General features: G+C 40.3%; 1 protein-coding gene across 1 annotated transcript; it reads left to right on the top strand.

The window, feature by feature from the left end:
• Positions 1–418: 418 nt before the first annotated feature.
• On the top strand, positions 419–13753 carry MYOZ1 (myozenin 1). The gene is made up of 5 exons (XM_014879846.2): positions 419–494; positions 1405–1586; positions 9813–10047; positions 12212–12371; positions 13203–13753. The coding sequence occupies exons 1-5, from the start codon at positions 419–421 to the stop codon at positions 13432–13434; spliced, it is 885 nt and encodes a 294-aa protein (XP_014735332.1). The 3' UTR covers positions 13435–13753.
• Positions 13754–14926: the final 1173 nt, after the last annotated feature.

Raw genomic sequence — 14926 nt, forward strand, 5'->3', positions numbered from 1 at the left:
GCATAGAGCAAATTTTCAAAGTGACATCCTGTTACTGCAGCACAAGGTGATAACAGAGTATCCATACAGCACATGTGGACTCTAGGAGAGTTGCCTTACTGCAATTAAATGGCCTCTTTTGGATGACAGTGCTATACAGCACTTTGGCAATGCTTCTGCTGGGATCTGCTACCATTGCTACTATTTTGCCAGAATGCTGAGTCTCCAGAGAACCCCAGAATGGTCTGCTGATGATATCCTGTATAGGATGATACCTTCCACTAGCTCCATCATGGGGAAGGGATAGAAAAGAACCTGGGTGTGAAATGAAGGCTGTGTATCTTTTACCTGTAGATGGCAACTAAAAGAGAGGCAAAAAATACATTTCATTCTCCATTTCCTTGTGTGTTTAGAGCAAAGCAGAGAACTCTTTGTGGGAATGCCCCTTGCAGGGACTCCTGCTCCTGTTAAAAGGAAAAAGTCCACTAAACTCATTGGGAAGCTGACACATGAAGGTAAGATATGCAAAATTGCACATGTAAGAATTGTTTGGATTTCAACCTGAATTTCGGCCTTTAAAATTTCACACCTTGTCTGACTGAACTCCCAAAGCAAGACATGCAGTGAACATACCAGGAGGCAGAGCCACAAATTTTACTGAAGCCCAGCCTTCAACCACGTCACATTTTCTATCTTTCATCTGAAAAGCATTGCACACACTCAGGTCAAAAGTCGACCTAGATTGCACTCTGTAAACTTGTATTCTCCTGCAGCATTAATTCGGATGCACACCAGTGTAAATGGACAGAAAACATGATCTTTTAGAGGTGTCAATATTGCAGTGTCTAGATATATTTTATGTTGTTCTCTCTCTTATAATCTTTGTCTCATACTGTTTTCTCTCTGTATGAGAGAGTTTGATTCCAGCGATCATTAGCTGAAAAAGATAAAGTCTCTTAGAGAAGTTAATAGAGCAGGAAGAATATAACCTGGAACATTTTTCTTTCTACAGAGTATGTATGTATTGGGCAGGGTAACTTTTAAATAACTGTGATGTCCTTACCTTTTCTTTACTTTTGACAGCATGAGGAAGGATTTAGAGGTTTGGTAAAGTAGTCATTTGAAGCAGTAACAAGAAATCCTGCTGCACTGACTGAGATGCTTCAGAAGTGTGATAGACCCATCTAGCTCCACCCCATGCAACTTCTCCCTGCAGGTTTGCCTTGATTGCAATCCAGAGTAAATCCCAAACACCTATATCCAAAGTGTCATCAATGTAAAAACTTAGTGCATAGATAATTTTCTAAAATCTTACTTTAGAAGATAATTTGGGTGCTTTGAAGTCCTTAGCGATGCTAGGAAGCAATAGACAAGAGACATGGACCAGAGTACTTCCTAAAGTGCCCCACTGTATATGTTTTGTAGCTATGCCACAAGAGGTGTCCAAGCTGAACCTGGGGAAGAAGATCAGCATCCCCAGAGATGTGATGCTAGAAGAGCTTTCTCTCCTCACTAACAAAGGATCTAAGATGTTCAAATTACGTCAGCTGAGAGTGGAGAAGTTCATTTATGAGAATAACCCTGATGCCTTCACCGACAATTCTGTGGTAAGTTGAAGATTAAGATTACAATGTTACTCCATACACAGAGGGAAAACAGGAAAAGAGTGTGCTCAAGCTCTCGTCTGTTTTAATGTGTGTGGGTGGGGGCTAGGGAGGGTCTACCAGCAAAGAAGTGAAGGAAGAAAACAAAATTACATAAATACACAAATTTTATTTCCTTTTGGCAGGAGCATTAGTTTCCTCTGGCAAATATTTGGTATTACACGTACAGAAGCATGACAAAATTGAGTTCTGAGTGATGAAGGAAGGCTGCATGTTTGGCAGGTGTTCAGACCACAGGGCAGGGCTAATTGGTTTTGTACCCATTCCATTTCTTCTTTGCATGATGGCAATGATCCATCCAGATCTGACTTCAGCTCCAGTAGATGCAGTTCTATTTTTAGTCTAGGATACTCTTATGCTTTCTGCTGGACAGAGTCCTCTGCTAATATCTGCAAGTTCCACAAGTGAAACCTCTAACCTGACTGAAATATTTTCAGTTAATTTGCTATAAGCCCAGTTCGTTTTCTTCTAAAACATTTTTCTTTCAGATATGGTGTATAAATACAGACATTCTTTTCCTTTTCCCTTTTCCTTGTGTTAGTACTGTTATTTAAACTTCTTTCTACAGCTGCAGGTGTAAAGTCTTTTGAAGACACCTAAACTTTTACAAATGAAACTCTCTATTCACATGATTATCAGAATTCAGTAAACCAAACAGATAATGTTTAAGGTTCTTATGCATTTTGATGTACCACCTCATCTTCTGATGTTCTTTAAAGTTGGTTTGGTGATATTTTATCCCTTTATGGCATCTCTTTTCTAGTCTAAGGAAACTCAAGGAAAACAATAAAAGTTAAGCTGAAGAAAATGTTTTGCCAAACAAAAACACACTATCTTTTAGCACTCTGATGTCTTCAAAAACAGTAATAAGAAAATATCTGTGGTTCATTTCTAAAAATGACAACTTAAAAATCAGAATGTGGAAAGATGCCTGAAAAAAAAAATCTAAATTGCAACAATAAGATTACAGATGAGGGATGACAGACCAGAGATATAGCAAGCATATCTCATGATGTTAAACTTTGGGCAGCTGCTAAACATCTGAGGACCAAGTTCATATGGAATCTTCTGCAGTGAGGACTGGGAAACTAATGAAGTGATAGAATAAAATGGCTAAAGTCCAAAGTCTCAAAAATTTGAGGGCATCACTAAAGAATGTCCAATTAGAACAATCGAAAACAAATAAGTTGTGACAAACTGACTCAAGACTGGACATGCACAGCTGCTCCGTGACTAACATTACACATGTTAGTCACACGGATGACAATTGCTTCTCTCTTGTTAGCTCTTTTTCCCACTTCGTTTATTCATTTGTGCCTGACTTTCACTCCATACCCTTTCTGTAGTGAATCTCTCTCTCTTTTGTAAGAACACATCTGCTCCCAGGGCTTTTTAGCTTGACTGGTAAGATCCTGTGCCATGGAGAAAGGTAGTTGGGGGTTAGAAAAGACTCTAAAAAGCCTAGGATTTTCTTTATGGATTTGCTGTAGAAGAACCATGTCATGGTCTCCAAACAGCAGCCGGCATTCTGCTTAAAATCCTCCGTGATCCACTTATAGGTCTTCCCTCCACATCCATGGTACAGCTAACAGAACTCCATGGGTCAGTGCAGGAAGACTTTGGTCTGCCCTGCAGCCCTCGCTTGGGGTCAGTTTAGCAAGATCAAAACAGAATTGTCACTGTTTTCTGACTGCTCCACGTGCTCGCTGGTTGCATCCACTGCCTTTGCAGGTAACCATTCTCATCACCGCAGGCAGCACCAGTGAGCAGCTTTGCTGCAGTCAGACCATGAAGAAAAGCTGAGCAATCGCAGCAATTGAGTCATTGTCTCAGAGAACTGCGTGCTCTTGAGCAGGTAAAGGCAACAGAACTGTAGCCATCAGGACAGCGCCTGACCTTAGCACCAAATAACTTTCATCAAAAAGCCCTTTTGATTGCAGTATCTGATTAGATTTATTTTCTTTTCCTTTCTTGCTCCTCTATCTGCTCAAAGGCAGATGCAGAAAAGAAAGCTTAAACAAAAGATAACCGTGTGAGGAACATAATGGCGGAGTAAGAAGTCCTACTGCTACATCCAGTTACTTACCCCTCCCAATTAACTTCCATGTCCTTTGCTCCCCATCCCGAAGAAGTTCTCGTGTCTTAGGCAGTGGGACAGATCAGAATTTGAAGCTGGTGGTGTGTTTTCTGCTTTTGTATAATAGATTTCTTAACTGTCTTGTCTTAAAATGTTCTCAGGACACACTTAAGAAAGCAGCGCAAGGCAGGTCTGGGATGGAGTATGGATTGTTTCTTTCCCACCACAGAAGTTTACAAGCAAGATAATGTAATATAAAAAAACACACAAAGAGAAAGGTTATTAAAAATAAATCCAAACCATATAAGGGGTTCCAGAATAGCCTGTGCTGTAGCCATAAACCTTCCACACAAGGGAGAAGATCTCATCAGTCATGTGTCATTGACCCACCCTTCTGCTTCTCTCCTCCTCCTTTTCCTCCAGCCAAAAATCCACACTGGACAATCAGATTACTCTCCTTACTTGTAGCAGAGGAAACATATATATTGTGTCTACATGAATGTCAGACAGCTGCATGCAAAAGTGAAAACCTGTCACTCTGTCACTGCTGCAGCTCTACCCATCCAGTTAAAGGCAAATGGTAGCTAAACCCCCAGTCAAAAGGACTGACCATTCCCAACATGAGTAAATTGAAATGCACTGCCTACTGTGGAGCTGTTTTCAATACTGTGTCTCTCTTTGCTTGCAAATACACAGTACAAGTGGAAGGTGTGTGTGGGGGGGTGAGTTTGACACCCAGATCCTGCCAAACAGAGAATTTGGGCAACATCCTCCTTGTTTGGTGCTGTGCTGGAAAAGCTGGGTTTTTCTGAACCCTGTCTAGTAAATCAGATGTAGGATTTCTTCTCCTCATCCCAGGCTGTACCACCCATAGGAACTGTGATTCTCTCCATGTCTCTGAGGATATTTTCAACTTATTGTGGAGCTGCAAGATATAATTTATTACTGACTAAAGACCATGATGAAATCCTATCTTGCTATGTGCTCATTACTGTATCATCTGGCCAACTAGAGAACGAGGGAAATCACTACATGCATTTTTTAACAGTGAAACTGAAGTATGGAGTAGATGAATGAGTCACCCAAAATCACAGATAGGGTCTCAGTCTTGTCTTTGGATCTCCTAAATCCCACTTCACTGTTCAGCAGTTAATAGATCAGCAGTTCACAGACCTATTCTTCATAATGCTGAATTTGTTTGGCCTCAAACACATTAAGATCATGCGAAACAATATTTCTTAGCTCTCCAGCCTCACTCATTACTGCCCTAACTCCTTTTCAGATCCCACCTCTGCTTCTGAACCTCAGTGTAAGACCTTGCTGTCATCAAGTGGAAACTTTCTAACACCTTGCTGCCAGGCATTAAGGGGACACTGAAAACAAAGCCATAGTTAGGTGTCTGGGATGTTGCCATTACTCTGTCTTTCTTCCAGTAAGAATCCTTAAATATAGTCCTTCTGCTAGTCAAAACCTGTGGCTTGATTTGGGTCACATGTAGGAGACCTTCCTTTTCCCCCCCCTTACCTTTTGTGTTTTATTATCAGATATTAAATTAAAACAATTAGGAAGGTGATATATCTAAATAGACAATTATGAGCAGTAGTACCTCAAAAACCACACCAACCCACAACCAAAATCCCCACCTTGGTGCTTTCTTACACTTACCATGCAGCTTCCAATCATGACAAAGCTTGTATGAAAACTGAAATGTGTTGGAAATTTCTGCTGGACTTCAGGTCAAGAAGCTGATGCCAACTGTGAAACAAAATCTAAAAAGTCAAAAGAATTGGATTACTGCTCTTCTGGATAATGGCAGGAGTTACTCAGTACTCTTTTTGGTGCTGGACAGGAACTCAGAGCAGGCAGAAATAGCAGGAAGAAAATGGAAGTGATTATGTTACAAATCAAAAGCAATGCTTCACAGCAGACAGCAGTACACAACCAACCTGCCTCAGAGATCTTACATGATAAATAACCAGGCATGATACAGTGTCTGAAGGAAAGCAATGATGGAGAAACATAGATGTTATCATGCAGCTGCTTGGTTTATTACAGGAGCGTGCACTGAGGCCATTGTATGGCCCTTAATGTACTCAGATGAATGTCAATCAAGGTCAATGGAGATAAGATTAAAGGGGAAATGTTAGGAAAATAATTTTTTCTAGGAGTTCTGTTCTGCATGGAATGTTAAGCCTCTTGAAAAAATATCACAGGATAATTGCAGGCTAAGATACAAGTCTCAGGTTATGACCTCAGTGGAGCAAGCCAGGTGAGACTGTAGTTTCTCCAATAAAATAAGCCTTGCTGCACTGGAGCTAGATGGGTGCAGAAGACCTAGAAGTTCCAGTATACCCAAAGTTGTGTAAGAATGAACATGGAGTTAGATGCATTCCTATTGAAGATGTGACTGGTGTGGAAAAAGCACAGTAACAGAAAAAAAAGAGCCTTTTATTTTCCACAGCGATTTGTTGAAGCACTGTGAGAAAACTCTGGACCAAAATTCTGAAACACAATTTCTTTCATCCAAGAAGAAAATGTGGCAAAGATGATATAAAATATACAAATAAGATATATCTAATTTTGGGTAGCATTAGATAAAAATTCCTGTTATTTAGATGGGTAGATTCAGGCACAGAGGCAAAAAATTATTTTGCCTCAGATTAAACAGCAAGTCAAGAAATGGACCTGGAAATAGAAAGCAGGAGCTCAACTTGTTGTGCCTCCTGGGGTAGCAATTTTTAAAAAATAGTGTAAGATGTTTCAACAGCTTCTTATTTTCATCCTGTCTTAAGAAGTGAGTCACAAGTTTAAGGCTATGCAATTCCATATGAAGGACTGAGACCCATGCTTTGATAAAAACAGCAGGCACTCTATGAGACTCTCCAAGTGTTTGAATTTTAAATCTCCCATCCCACCATTAAGGAGCATTTGAGTGGCTGCCACGGAGACAGCACAGTCCAGTAACTTCAGAAGTGTTAGTAACTACATAGGCATCAAACATTTGGGGAGCTCTTTATCAGTGAGGTGGAAATAGAAACACATTTGGTGGCCTCAATCATTTTCTTTAGGGCACAGCAAGGAGCTGAAGGGGAGCACACAGTGTCTCTCCTGGGGACTGCCTGCAGTGACGTCAGGGCCTTGAGATACATAGAGATCTCAGCTCCATTAGTTGGATCGTCTTTCATTATCTAGTTTTTATTAGGCACATGCTCTAGAGAATTCAGAATTTGTCCATCTAAGCACTCAGCCTGCAGGAGCAGGCACTTGCTAGCACTAAGGACTTCAAAGGCATGAGCCCAATTTGTTTAGCCAACCCAGGGGACCCAGCACGCAAACTTGAAACAAGTGCTCTCTTATTAGAGAGGATTTAGGGATGCCCAGGGACTAATACTCACTACCTCCAACAATGCACAGACAGGAGGAGCTGTGTGATCTGTCCCCAGAGCCAACAGGAGAAGGTTGTCAGCCATCTCAGCTGACTTTCCTGGACTTCTCTCATGGAACTCGCACCAACGTGGTCAATCAATACTAACTGAGAGGCTGGTTTTATGGTGTGAATATGCATATATGTAAAAGTTCCACATGCTGTTAGCAGTGGCCCAAAACATGCATTCTCCTCAAGTGTGAGCTCTAAAAAACTCTAAAACTCCATTGTAAGACTCTGACCAGACGTGTGCTCTAAGTGCTGGAAAAAAACCTGTATCTATGCAGCTTGGACTATGGTGAGACTCCTGCTTGAGGCTGTCATTCCTGAGCTCCACCGTCTTGGAAATTCTTTCAAAAAGATTCATTTCCCTTTGCCTTATGTTAATTTGAGCTAAGACAAACAATTGTAGTGGCCAAAACGAAAGAAAATTATATTTTTATTTTAGCAGGTGAGTAGACTGGGGTGTTGGATGGAAAACATGTCTTTCCTATCTGAATGGAGTTGCCTACATTTAGCAGATCAGATGTTTTCCCAGCAGCCCATGAAGAATCATGGACTAGCTTAAGGCAAACCAAACTAATTTAATTTGCAGCTAAATAAGATTTAGGAGTGGCTTTCCTGATAGAGACCTTCTGTTTCAGAGAAACTTCATTCCTACTTAGTGATAATACTGCAATTTAAAATAACACCAGATGATAATGATTCCCCTCCCTAGTCAGATCAAATACTGCAGTGAGCAAAAACAAACCAGCCCATTTACTGCAGCTCATGTTATGCTGATGCTTTGTGACTTTTTTTTCTGTGGCAGGAGAGGCATGTAAGTAACCACAGGAAAGGAAAAATAATAATTTAATTCTCAGAAAGGGCACATAGCATGGGTGAAACTTGAAGGAAAACAGATGCAAATTCTGGTTTGAAAGTAGTGAGCAAATCAGTAGAAACATTACCCTTGCATATATATTAACAGTTTGAAAATAACCTCATTCTGACCCCTAGCCCTCAAAATACTCTTTTTCAGTTTGCCTTTTTACAGCTACATAGCTGCCACGCATAATTGAGCAGATTTCCCTGTTAGCTCCTGTGTACAGCTTAATGCTCACAATCCTCTCCCCTCTCAGTGCTTCCTGACATTCACGGGAACATTATCTCCTCTGTTCCTAAAAAGGGAATTCCCTGCAGCTAGGAGAAGGACAGACAGTCCCTAAAGGCCCTGAGGGCACCAGCTCTGCCACTTCAGCCTGCAACTGGCTGCCTGCCTGGGCTGCAGCCTGGTGACCTGCTGTGAAACCCTGGACACTGTTGTGGGAGACACAGGGAGCAGAGGGTTAGCTAATTCTGCCTTGAGCCTTGTGGGGTTTTCACTTCTTGACTATTTTTAGCTGACTGAACAGCTGGCATTGGAAGCCTGTTTACAGCCTGGAAAGCTTCTTTTTGCTAAACTGTGCTAGGTGTAAGAGCCCTGAGAAAGCCTTAACCCTTTGAGAGCCATCTCTAAAGCTGCCTGAGGTTAATTTATACAGGTATAATCGCAGCATGAGGAACCACAGATTCATTCAATGTCATTCACGTGTATTTGTTGCATCTTTGTGCATCTAATAGCCAATCTCCTAATCCAACAGGAAAGACTATATGTGATATATAACCCAGGTTACTTGTATTATATAGCTGTGTGGGTTGTACTACACAAGAGATACTTTTTTAAGTCTGATAGGGTCAAATATTGATGCCACTTACGACCAATATGTAAAATATTTTTCTGAACATACTATATCAGTTTCTATTTCACACAAGCATTTATTAAAGTTTCTGTATGAAAAGACAGGATATTGTGCCAAAATGTACACCACAAGGTCTATAAATCCTGCATGGATTGTTTGCTCTTTTACTACATACTGCAGAGATTGTGCCTTCTAGCCTGGACAAGAGAAAGTCTGCAAAATAGACCAGCTTAATTTTTCTGACGGATGTAATTTTCTTTTTTTCTGACCCTATCACTGGTAAGATTTGGTTTGCTAATTCAGATACTGCTACAAACAAAATTCTTCCTTTTTGTCAATTTCGCCCCTTCAAGAAGTATTTTCTGTTTTCTCAGGCTGCTATCTCTTCAGTTTTTCTCAGCATGTAAATACTCCTCGCCAAGAAGACCTTCATATATACAGAAAACAGGCAAAAAGGCAGACATCTCCCTAGCTTTTATGTTGTCACAGATACCCTGCTGTTCTGGTGGCCAGTAACATGTAATTCCTACACTGTAATCCAGCTGGGGTTATGTTAACTTTGACACTTCCTTCTTCTTGCCCAGCTTGCTTTCCCACAGGTTAGCCAACGTTATCTCTGGACTTTTACCTGCTCTGGCAAAAGCTAAATTTCCTTTCCCTCCTCCTCTATTTCACAGTCATCATTGTTGGGGACAAAAACACCCTGATGACATAAAATTACTATGGAGTATGTGTGCTTCCATTGCCACTTCTGCAGTTCCAGAACAGCTGCTAAACTGAAAAAAAAACAGGGAATAACTCACTCTGCCACTGCCTTTGTAAGAGAGACACAGAACTGGCCAGATCATAGAGAATCAGGAGTCCACATTCTGGGACCCAACCCTGCAAACACGAATAGCCCATATCCTGTATCAGAGATTCAACCACTCTCTTTTCTCCTCCCCTAGGATCACTTTCAGAAGTTCATCCCACCAGGAGGGCATTACGGGGACGATGCTCAGGGCTATGCCCATGGGCGGATGGTAGGAGGAGTGGCAGCTGGGCAGCACGGCTCTGGAACACAGCAGCATCCCGGCGTCCCTCCCAGGCCCGGGAGCAGAGGAGGCGCTAGAGACGGTGAAGGCGAGCATGCAGGGAAATCAGCTGGAAGTGCTGGAGAAGGAGGCGATGGTACTGATAAAGGCAAGTATTCCTCTGCAAGAACAAGAAACTAAAGCTATCAGACCACATGCCAAGCCTACTCTTAAGGATAAGCAAATTAATCTAATAACTGGATTCTTCCAAACAGAATTCCAGTGTAAATTCTAGAAGAGCTGAACTGCTTTTAGCTTGATGGTTTTGTTTGTGTGCTTCTATGTTGCTCAGCCACAGGCAGGAGGCAGAAAGACCTTCCTTGACTGGACCACAGAAATTACAGGAAACTTCTCTGCTGAGCTCCTGAGGCTGATAGAGCAGTAGGCCAGTACAGCTATGCCATGCCAGCGTGGCACTCCTTCCTTTCAAGGGTTTCACACTGACCACTACTGGAGAGAGTGGTATTAACTCTTTAGATCAGAAGTCTGATCTGAGTATCCGACCTGAATAGTTGAGCCCTGATTTCAAATCAAAGCTTCTACTTAAGCAAAGAACACTTTTTGGATAATCCTCAGAAAGGAACAGCAATATTTCTAAAAGTTATCTGTTAACCACCACTGGGCCACTGAGGCAATATCTTTATGAGTAAAAGTAGTTTTAATTCAATTTAGTCTTTGCCTGATTTTATCTTCTGTTTAGTTTGGCCAGAAGTCTCTAGAAACATATACCTAGTATAGGAATCAGCAGATGAAATCATAACTTTAATAGTCCCTATAGGTTTTCACAAAGAAACCAAATTTTCTTGGGAACCAGTAATAACTGCCTTGAGTAACCAAATGAATAATTTGTAAAAATTCAAGTTTTTTTCATTTATCTTCTGGAATAATGTGCATTTTATATAAAAATCATTTTATATAAAAATTTCCTGTGAAAAAGCAATTTGTATAGACTCTTATAGTCTTCTTATAGGAGATTTTTCTTCATTGTTATCCTCTGTGCAGGGAGAAGGAGGATTAATATCATACTATAGCTTTCCCTGCAGAGACAGATCCCAGCTGCTTTTATGTTTCAACCCTAGCAATCAATTTGCTGGTAAACTGCTCAGTTTAAATACTTAACAAAGCAAGAGGGGAGTAGTTGGGGGTTTTAGTTTTTTGTTTTGTTTTGGTTTGGTTTGGTTTTTTTAATGAAAATTAGATTCTTGTAAATGTCTGCAATTCCCTGAAAGCAGGAAACCCCAAGACTTGGCATGGTTTGAAATAAGCAAAACAAATAAAGGAGGCGTGATAAAGAAGAAAGATTCAGATAATAGTGTTCATTCTTTGCCACCTGCTTCATAAGAATTTGTTTACTACACAAAATGTAGCACCTGAAAGCACCAGAATATCTCTCTCCATTAGCCTATTATTCTCATCTGTCCTAATCAAGCTAAGCAGATGTCCTTGCTCAGCAGTTTTAAGGTTTATGAAGGATGAAAATATTTTAAGTTTGCTACATATCAGTACAAAACTTATGCTCTTACTAGCAAGGTGGTATTATACACAGCTGGGGGAAGGGAAGGCAAGGCAAGGCAAGGCAAATGCAGAATGAAATCCCTTGTCTAAATTCATTTGCTTAATGGAGCAGCTGGAAGCTAATCTAAAATTTCTAGCAATCAAGCATCTGACTTTACAACAAAATGCAGCTCTAGTCACTGATAGGATTTTAACTTCCAGTGAGATACCACATAATATTTTCAAACTGCTTTTAGCCATCCTGAGGTGATTGAGACAGACTTGTCTCTAACATTCCAATTCAGAAGGATAAAAAGATGAATGTCTGTTCATGTAATCACAAAGAAAATGCCATGTCATGTCTGCTATGATCTGACAGAAAATAAATAAAAGTAAATTAAGGAATTATATAGCTTCTTTCCTCACATAAAGCTCTCCCCCCATTAGTGGAAGAGATAATGAGGTGAGGACTTTGGTTCTTTCTATATGAGCAACCAAGAAGAAGAACGAAAAACTAGCTTTCAAATATATGCTTTAATGCAAATTTCTGGATGAGTGGCCCTTAGACTATGGTACTATCTGCTTTTGTGGATAAGGACAGAAGTGTTTTATGATTGTCTTTTAAAATCAGACATCTAACCATAAAAGTTTGTATTAATGTAGGAATTACAGAATCTGGAAACAAAGCTGGTGCCTCAACTTCAGTAGCAGAATACAGAAGCACAATGCACAGTCAGAATGCCATCTAACTAGACTGCTTTACCTTCCTCTGTTTACAGATGGAAAGTCAGGAGGCAAAAAAGTTACAATATTTAAAACCTATATTTCCCCTTGGGAACGAGCGATGGGTATCAGTCCTGAGGACAAAAGTCAGTTCTCCACGGACTTACTGTCATACAGCCCCAAACCTGATTTCCCCCATTACAAGTCTTTTAACCGGTAAGTCTTCTTAGACATTCAATGAGTTCATTTAGCAAGAGAAAACACAACAATGCTGACCGTGGCCCTCCTCTCTTGTGCACTGTAAAGAAGTTGTAGTTCCATGTCCTTTTGTTTAGCACAGTGTCCAGTGGATGATTGGAAGACTATAAAGACAAAATATATTAAGAGCTAGAGATTTTAACTCAGATTATGCACAGAAAACCTATGCAGTTGGATAAGAGGACTTTAGTCCTATTGGCCTTCCTTTCTCTTCCCATTTGACCAGGAGATGTAGCTTGCCACTGTTTTTTACTGCAACCCTTTGAAGTTCAAGAGGTCAGGAAAAATACTTATGACCAGCAGCCATATACTTCACAGCACTTCATATACAAATCAGGATGTTGCTGCTGTTTCTGATAAGCACTGAAAGTTTTATAAATATTTCTAGGGCAGCAACAATTTTTTCTTAACCTCTCTATACAATTTTTCCACCCGCCTCCATAGCCTCAGGACATCAGTACCAAGGGCAAACCCACATCCCACTCATTTCTGCAATAATGCAGCCTCTGCCTGCTACATGTGCAGAATACTAACAGGTGTGAGAGGTGTATGGCTTGATGGAGATTGATGCAACAAGGGTGAAGGAAGTGCACAGCAGCATATGTGCATGTTTATATAATTTTTAGTACATAGGTAAGGGATACATCTATGTTCTCATGAAGGATTTGTTGGCCAGTCAACTGCAATAGTAGCAAAATTCAGAATCCTGATAACTTAGACTATTTATTTTACAAATCCTGTTGTTCACCTATGCTCTGTTTGCTAACTCCATGTATTCCCCTATGCCAGGACTGCCATGCCTTACGGGGGTTATGAAAAAGCAGCCAAACGGATGACCTTCAAAGTGCCTCAGTTTGATATCTGCCCTTTGCTCCCAGAATCTCTCATGATATATAATCAAAACTTCAGCAAGAGACCCTCCTTCAACAGAACCCCAATACCTTGGATGCCTTCAGGCGACTTCTCAGAGTACCAGACTGCAGTCAATGTGCCAGTGAGTGGTGAAACAGAAGAGCTTTAAATCCCCACTGCCAAGACCTTCCTTTTTTTCTCAGCCCTTTCTATTTGCAAGTTGATAGTAAGGAGCAGAAAAGTGCAACTCTAGTTCTGTCAGCTCTTCCTTTCTTTTGCCCATAGCCAAGACAAGTCCCTAGCAGGTTCTAAACTCCTCTTCACTGTATTGTTAATCTAAATCAGACACAGTTTGAGGAAAAGGAGCTTTTTATTCACCAGCATATAAGAGGTCAAGACTAACGAAGTGTTTTTATGGTTAGCAATGCTACATGCTGCCTGTCTGATTGATAATAAACCTGTTTTGTCATATATTAACAAAAAATAAAACACCAAGATGAAAAACAGCTTTTGTGTTTTCTCCTTAGAAACTGCTGCTGAAAGAATTTGGGGATTAGCAATAACAAAAGTTTCAATCTCACAATGACACTATTAGCCTGGGAAGAAAGATCAGGGACTGACAGGGATGGTCATAAGATTTATATACATCCAGGTGGCTTGGAAAAATAATGCCAAAATGATGGGGAAGATGACTCTGAGAGAAAATTAGAACAGTATCAGAGATGAAATAGCAAGTCAGCCTGTCAGCAAAACAAACAGCTTAAAGCATTTCACTATCACCTAAGATTCCCCAGTTCTCCAGAAAATAAACTAGGTGACGGCTTAAGCAGTTTTTGGTTGTTCCTTTTTTTTCTTTTTCTTTTTTTTACAGAGATCATAATAGGTTGGGAAGCAACAGAGGCACGCCCAAGTAAGATGACTTGCCCACAGTTACAGAGCAAGAAAACAAATGCTTTAATAACAACAGAGCTAATTTGACACCTACCACAGTGCATTACTTACTTAAATACACACCATCAAAGTCTATCCCAGTTCTTGCAGCAGTTTCAGCAATGCCACACAAGTAAGAAGAAAGGCAGGTGCTGTGGAAAACCACTAAAGAACTCCTGCTTGGAGACTGGTTTGGAATTCTGTTCTGAATGCCTCAACATTTCCTCCTGTAAGCAGGGCTGAACAGCTTATTCATGGGGACAGCTTCCACTGAAGTAATTTTAATTCAGGAGATTTTCTCCTTGTCTAGAAACTCCTACAGCCATATATTTGACATTTATTCTGTTGGGATAGTTATGTGGCTGGCTTTATTACACACCTCTATAAGGGTACTGACAGGACTACTGTGAGACTTCTAAAATGATGCTAATAATAACAAGCTGCAAAAGTAATTAATGAATAGTTTCCTAACCTTTCTGCTGCAATGGCTAAAGAACATTTATTATATATCCTATTAAATGATTAAATATCCTTTACTCATTTCTGTGTCTAAACTTAGAAATATTAAGGTTTTATTTTGATCTGAAGAACATTTCAACAAAAATGAAAAAGCTCTGTTTGAGCTCTGTTTGGAGATAAGGTTGCTGTTTTCCAATATTATAAATTAATCTAGCTTTTTAATTGCATTGTAATTAAGGAGGATGGATTTCTTTTCCAGTTCAAAAGTACTT

This window comes from Sturnus vulgaris, chromosome 8, assembly GCF_052056855.1.
Source record: "Sturnus vulgaris isolate bStuVul1 chromosome 8, bStuVul1.hap1, whole genome shotgun sequence".
In the NCBI taxonomy this organism is placed as follows: Eukaryota; Metazoa; Chordata; class Aves; order Passeriformes; family Sturnidae; genus Sturnus; species Sturnus vulgaris.